The sequence below is a fragment of the Mangifera indica genome, unplaced genomic scaffold (assembly GCF_011075055.1).
Source record: "Mangifera indica cultivar Alphonso unplaced genomic scaffold, CATAS_Mindica_2.1 Un_0015, whole genome shotgun sequence".
NCBI lineage: Eukaryota > Viridiplantae > Streptophyta > Magnoliopsida > Sapindales > Anacardiaceae > Mangifera > Mangifera indica.
In genome coordinates, this window is record NW_025401107.1 from 384,448 (window position 1) to 390,841 (window position 6,394).

Below are 6,394 nucleotides of genomic sequence, written 5' to 3' on the forward strand. Positions count from 1 at the left end.
CCTTATTCTAATATACCACAGGCAGCATCTTAGACAACCTCAATAGACAATTATGGGAAAAAAAATAGTCTACAAAAAAATAGGGATGTTATACTTTGACACTATCATCTTAGACATCTTAATTTCCTGTTCCAAAAGAATAATAAAATAAGGATGTCATGCTCAGCAGATTGCACGTTACCAACTCTAGTGCTAATTTTATATTTCCCCAACTGGGATTGGATATTGACCTAATAAAACAGTTGGTCCAAATTAACCGATGATCAAAATGATTGGGCGATGATTGATGTATTACTATTCAAATGAATATTTAAAATAATTTTGTTTGTTTGATTATTAAATATGGATTAAGTTTAACCAAAATTGAATTTCGCCTGTCTAGCGGTTAAGCAATCAACTGTTGTCGGGTTCGGCTCCAAGCAATTGGCTGAATTTAACAAAAAGGAATTTTCCCTTAAAATATGGTTAAATAAGAAATAACTCAAAGATGGAGTCAAATGAAAAATCAATCCAGTGGTAAATGGCTTGCCCTCTCAAGCATAGGGTTCAAGTCCCAACTCCAGGGTTTGAGTGGGATAACCCGACGGACCCAAAGTAAATATTTAAATGAAAATCTCAACAAAACAGCATAGACAACCCATTTTGGCATTTCTAGTTTCCCATTTTCGTACATACTTTCTTTGCATCATTCAAGTACATACCATCATATGATGAATGAAGGGGTGACTTTCACCTTACCCTTAACACATACCAAGAACACAGGACCGATCATGGGTGCGGAATGGCTACATATTATTTGAGTGCTCAAAAAGGCTTTGAACCCTTTGTAAGGGGAACAATAAGTTAATCCAAGAACTGCGGTCCTCATCAATGATCATAAAGAAACATGAAAGGAAGTAACTGATACATATGAAGGCCTCAACTTTTTCCAACATGATACTATCTATTAGCATACAACTACGAATCCATAAATTACAATGTGTCATGTACCTGCTCAATCACCTCAGAAATCAACTGTCACACCTTCACCTGCAAAACACTCTCAACTCAGCAAACACAATCCAAACACGGAAAACACATACACCAGAAACAGTTTTATTTATCCATGGCAGGAATCCCTACAATTACTTCCACTGCATTAACCCGAACAACATATGCAACTGACTGAAATAGTAACATGAACAATATCCTGCGGGTCAAGGAGCTAGTCCCTCCCAGTTTTCTTGATACAAATACAAACCTACCCTCATTCCCCTCAAGCCCTAGCATAAATCCGCTTCTCATTCCTTCTCTTTTTCTTCCAATGTTTTGCTACCATGTTGCTCCAAAACCTTTACAACCTTGAACAAATTTTCCATGCCACGTGCTGCTCTCTTTCCTTTCTCCTCACATACACCTTGAAGGGCTAACATAATGCTACAAAAATAACTCAAACTTCCTATCAATCAGAAAATTGTAGGTCGTCCCACAGAGAGACATTCATTCTTCATAAAGTACATAATCTCAAGCCATTGCTACAAGTGAATGGCAAGATTCATTTGACTCTTACTAACTTAATGAGGCCATCCGACATATTTGATTTTTTCCTAGTGTGCTGGGTCGAGGATGAGGTGCCTGAATATATTCATGGAGTTTTGGATTATTTTGGGGAAATAGACAATTCAAGAATATGTATCATCATAAAAAAAAAAAAACCACTAAATAAAATGAAATTAATATGCATATAAAGGCAGAGATTTTATTTTTTACAAGCGACCCCAGTTAAGTCCATGAAAATTTGTGCAAGACAGTATTTTACAGGGGGCAAGAAAACAAGCCATGATCCAAAGCCATGATGCATAAAAAACAAACTGAATGTAAAATAATCCTGTACAACTTTTTGTGCTGCTCAATCATATATAAAAAGGAATCAAGCATAAGCTAACTGGGAATTAGAGCCATCCTTGTAAATAGTACAATCCTGAACCACATCCCAAACATGCAATCCTAAAGGTGCAACAAAGGAGTTGTATTTCTTTTTTTAACTCAGAAGAACAAATTATAAAGTCCAGATTGCTAAATTCATATATGAAACCTACAACAGTTTGTCATTTTTCGTCTTCAATGAAATGAAACCACAAGTCAAAACAAAATATAAATTCTACATTGTTTTCTTCTTCCAAGAAATAATATCAAGAATTCAAAATTTAAATTCTTTCTACCATACTTCTTTGTGTTAGCGAAACTCATCAAAAAAGTATACAAAGGTTAGAGAACCAATGAATAGCAGAAGACACTGAGCTGGGTCGGTAGTGCTCTTAGCTTCCTAGGAATAAGGTGTCTCAAAAGAGCAAGAGAATTGAAGGTAAATATCTGAGAGAAAACAGAGCAAGTTTATAAGGCTTCAAAGGAAATTGATATTTAAACTAAATTCTATTTAATCTGCCTAAAACCTAAGTGCTAAATTTTATGGCAAAGATGCGTACTCTTGTGAGATTTTTCAATTGGTATGTCCAAAAACAAAGAAAACAAACCAAAGATTCATCATGACATTACCCATTACTGTGAAATTTCATTTCTTGGAGAAGAGAAACAACACACACACACACACTTACCAGTAAAAAAAAAAAAAAAAAAGAAACAAAAATATAAACAGAAAAATTAATATTAACATTCCAAGAAGACAGAGGCCTCATCTTCATGAAAATTAAATTGCAGAAATGGTCATCTTGAAAAGGTGATATCCAAAACCATAATTTCCATACTTCAGTTATAACAACTTGATCTAAAAGTCAGGGCTGATTTGGACACTTCATTGATGAATGAAAAATACAACCAGGCATTGCATCAGTGCGAAGCATGATTTAAACTTGAGACACCACCCAATCCCAACGTCAGTGGCATGAATTTCATTTAAACTCATTTATTGCAATAGATGATTGACACACCTAAACTTGGGTTATGGTAAAACCATTACATCATTACAGCAATTGTGAATCTCAGACTAATTATAAATTGCTCTCCTATTAGAATTATAAAGGGCCTTCAAAGACATGGGATGAGAAATAGTTCCATTTAAAGAGAAAGAAAGCTACTCTGCTATCTAATGGTGCAAAAGAGAATTGCATACTATGCATGATAAAAGAAATCAATTTAACATATGGTTCTTTACTTCTGTCTTTTTCAGTGTCACATGCACTTTGATGGTTTATTTCCTTTATATTAATAAAAATAGTAACAAATTAAATGAAAAGGTTACAGAGAGATGCACAGACTGCATTGAAATATTATTTGAAATGGGCTTGACATATATTTAACAAATATAGTTACAACAACAATTGAAATAAAGAAATCTATATGCATCTCTTATTGACTAAAATCTGAACTACACAGATGAGTATACACAAATCTATTTAGAGTACCACAAAATGCAATTAACAATTCTGACCTTTGCAGTTCTTCAGATCACTGCAAACACTCCGGCACAACTTACCATTTTTCAGCTAATCAAGCAGGTGAAACTGTTGCAGAAATAAGATCATCCATCAACAATGAATTGATCATCTTGATTATCTCCATCAACCCTAGTGTCTCCATGAACCATTCCATTCACATGGTGCAGATTCTGCATCATTTGTGAAAGGTAATGATTGCTGGCACCGGTATGGTCAGAAAGCCCTGTTGGATGACCAGTCCACTGGGAAACAATCCCAAGCAACTGGCTAGTGAGGCTTTGTTGTTCATGAAGAATGCGGGCCTGCATCTGACCCATTTCTGCCCTGTGCTGACTCAACATCTCGTCAATCCTCTTCTTCCATTCAGACCTCCTTCTATTAATCCTATCTTCCCACTCGCTCTCCTGAATCAAGTCTTCATCTCTCCTTCTCCTTTCCCTCTCTTCAGTCTCCTTCTCTATAGCTTCCCATTCCTGGATCCTCTGCTGCCTCAACTTCTCCCTAGTCTTCTCTCTCTCCTCCCTCACCTTCACCCTCTCTTCCCACTTCCGTTCCCATTCCTGCTCAGCCTTTATCCGAAAATTTTCCCTCCTCTGCCTCTCACGCTCTCTTTCTGCCTCACGATGCTCAAATCGAACCTCCATATCCCTCAACTGCCCCAATTGGCTTGTGAGAAATCCAAATGTCTTCTTCTCCAAGCCCTTCAACAACTTCCTCTTCTTATTCAAATTAGATCCATTCACCTCAATTTCTTCAAATGCAATAGCATTATCCCCATCTTCCCTCACCCTTTCACTATTACCATTAAAATTCTCTTCTGCCTCATCACCATCATACTCAAAACCCAAACCCATCACCCCGTTCTCTCCCGCATCAATCCCCGCAAATTCCCCATCTCCTGAATGACCCATTTGCCCAAATTCCACAATATCCATCCCATTACCTACCCCCACAAACCCTCCACCATTCTCGCGGTCCTCATTAACAACTGCCAATAAGTCACCACCATTATTGATATTATTATTATATGATGCAACATCTCCAAAAACCTCCTTATACCTCAAAAAATTTGACCAATGGGTAAGCCCCTCAACCCAATCAAACTCATCCCCATTACTTTCCCCACCAACAGAATGATCAACAGACAATTCCGGTTTCTTTATCTTTTGCTTAACTAACAAATACTGGTGCCTCATATTTTGCACCTTCGTGGACACATCTTTCCATGTCCATTGCCAAGGAAAGGCCATAGGATCACGAACGTGGTGCACTGAATTCACATACAAAGCAATCGGTTTATATTTCTTCTCACGGGTTTTCATTTTCACTAGAGTCCCATCTGCAACCATCTCCCCGTATTTTTCTATTAGGGTTTTTTCTTCTGCCTCTGTCCATTTTTTTCTTCTTGGAGGAACCATTATTCAACAATACCAATACTGTACTACTAAGAATAGCAATACCAACTACTTGTTTCAATCTAACTCCAAAACAATCACATACTAAGTTATATGGCATCGAAGAGAAAACAACTGATCAATATTAAGCAGCAAAAGAGCGAGGAAGAGTTTACCTTGAGCTTCAGATTGAGCACGTGATTTTAAAAAAAAAGCTTTGGAGGAATTATAAGAGTATAGAGAGGTTCGTGGAGGGAGATTTTCAGAGGAAAATTGAGAAAGTTTAGGAATCCAAGGGAAAGTGAAATCTGGGAGATTGGTAATTTAAAATTAAAAAAAAAAAAATTGAATAAACCCCATGCGTATAATTAAGGGATATAAATTAAATTGTCCATATTTCATAGGTCATAAACAAGATTATCCGTAATTTTGTGGTATAAAAAAATATCCAAATTTTTAAAGAGTTTAACAAAATTGTCATAAATATTCAAAGAAAATACCAAAAATGTCATTTTTTGTTCTATATAAATCATAACCCTATAATGTTTTAACGTATAAAATTTTACTTGTTATCTAGGAGAGATTTCAAGGGAGAAAAAAAGTTAGTAATTATGATTTTAGAGCCAGTGGAAAAAAATTCTAATTATGAGCATTTATGATTCATAATCATAAACTAAGTCAAATAGAGACATAATAAGTAAAATTAAACATAAATTAACTAATAAAATAGAAATAAAAATAGATTTTTAATGGGTCGCTTTTACTGTTTAGAGGGATTCATGATGTATTGACATATTGTGATTGAGTACTAGACCTAGCAAACGGTCGGTTTGGGTTAGGTGCAAGTCTAGTCAGGCTGATACGGGTGTGGATCGAAAACGACTTAAGTTATACAGATAATTTCTAAAACCTCTACTTGGCCCTGTAGGTATTGGTTGACCTATGGATTATTCATTAATATTAATTTCTCACTATTTATTTATTTATATTATTTTAATATATTCATTTCATAATTTTTAATATTTTTCTCTTCAAATACATAAGTATTTCGTGGGGAAATGAAAGATTACCTCAAATTATAAAAAAATGTTTTCTATAGATCTAAAAAGTATTATTATTGAACATGGAATAATATTTATAACAAAGTTTTTAGTGATCATATTTTTTAAATTTGTTTTCAACACAACAAATTTTTTAATTTTATGGTAGATTTGAGTTTATTTCATGTCTAGAGAAGAGAAAATATGTGAAATTTGTGTTAGGTGTGTTATAAAGTTGATGTTAAAGAGGAAGAAAAAAATAAATAGAAAAAAAAAATAATAAGTGACTTGTGGCTATCCACACCACAAGTATACTTGACCCGCTCACAAAAACTCATTACTTACGAATATGAGTCCAAAAATCTAAAACTCATACCTATTTTTAAATGAGTTACCCGAAAACCTGTAGATAACCTATCCGTTTTGTCAAATCAATGGAGTACTAGTATATTGTGTAATTGACTAGTCATCTAGACAAGATTGTCCATGGTACATGTGGGCTAGTCCCAAAAATTCACTTGATTCA

At 34.9% G+C, this 6,394-nt stretch overlaps 1 protein-coding gene across 2 annotated transcripts; it reads right to left on the reverse strand.

Moving 5' to 3' along the window:
- Nucleotides 1-1,079: 1,079 nt before the first annotated feature.
- LOC123205779 lies at nt 1,080-5,153 on the reverse strand. 2 transcript variants are annotated; one of them, XR_006499894.1, is made up of 2 exons: nt 3,428-5,153; nt 1,080-1,614 (listed from the first exon to the last, which is right to left on the reverse strand). XR_006499894.1 is itself a non-coding variant. In XM_044622818.1 (2 exons), the coding sequence occupies exon 1, from the start codon at nt 4,850-4,852 to the stop codon at nt 3,518-3,520; it is 1,335 nt and encodes a 444-aa protein (XP_044478753.1). In that variant the 5' UTR covers nt 4,853-5,153; the 3' UTR covers nt 1,080-1,614; nt 3,473-3,517. The 2 variants fall into 2 exon arrangements, 1 of the variants encoding a protein (XP_044478753.1); XM_044622818.1 differs by having other exon boundaries at nt 3,473-5,153.
- Between the last annotated feature and the right edge of the window lie 1,241 nt (nt 5,154-6,394).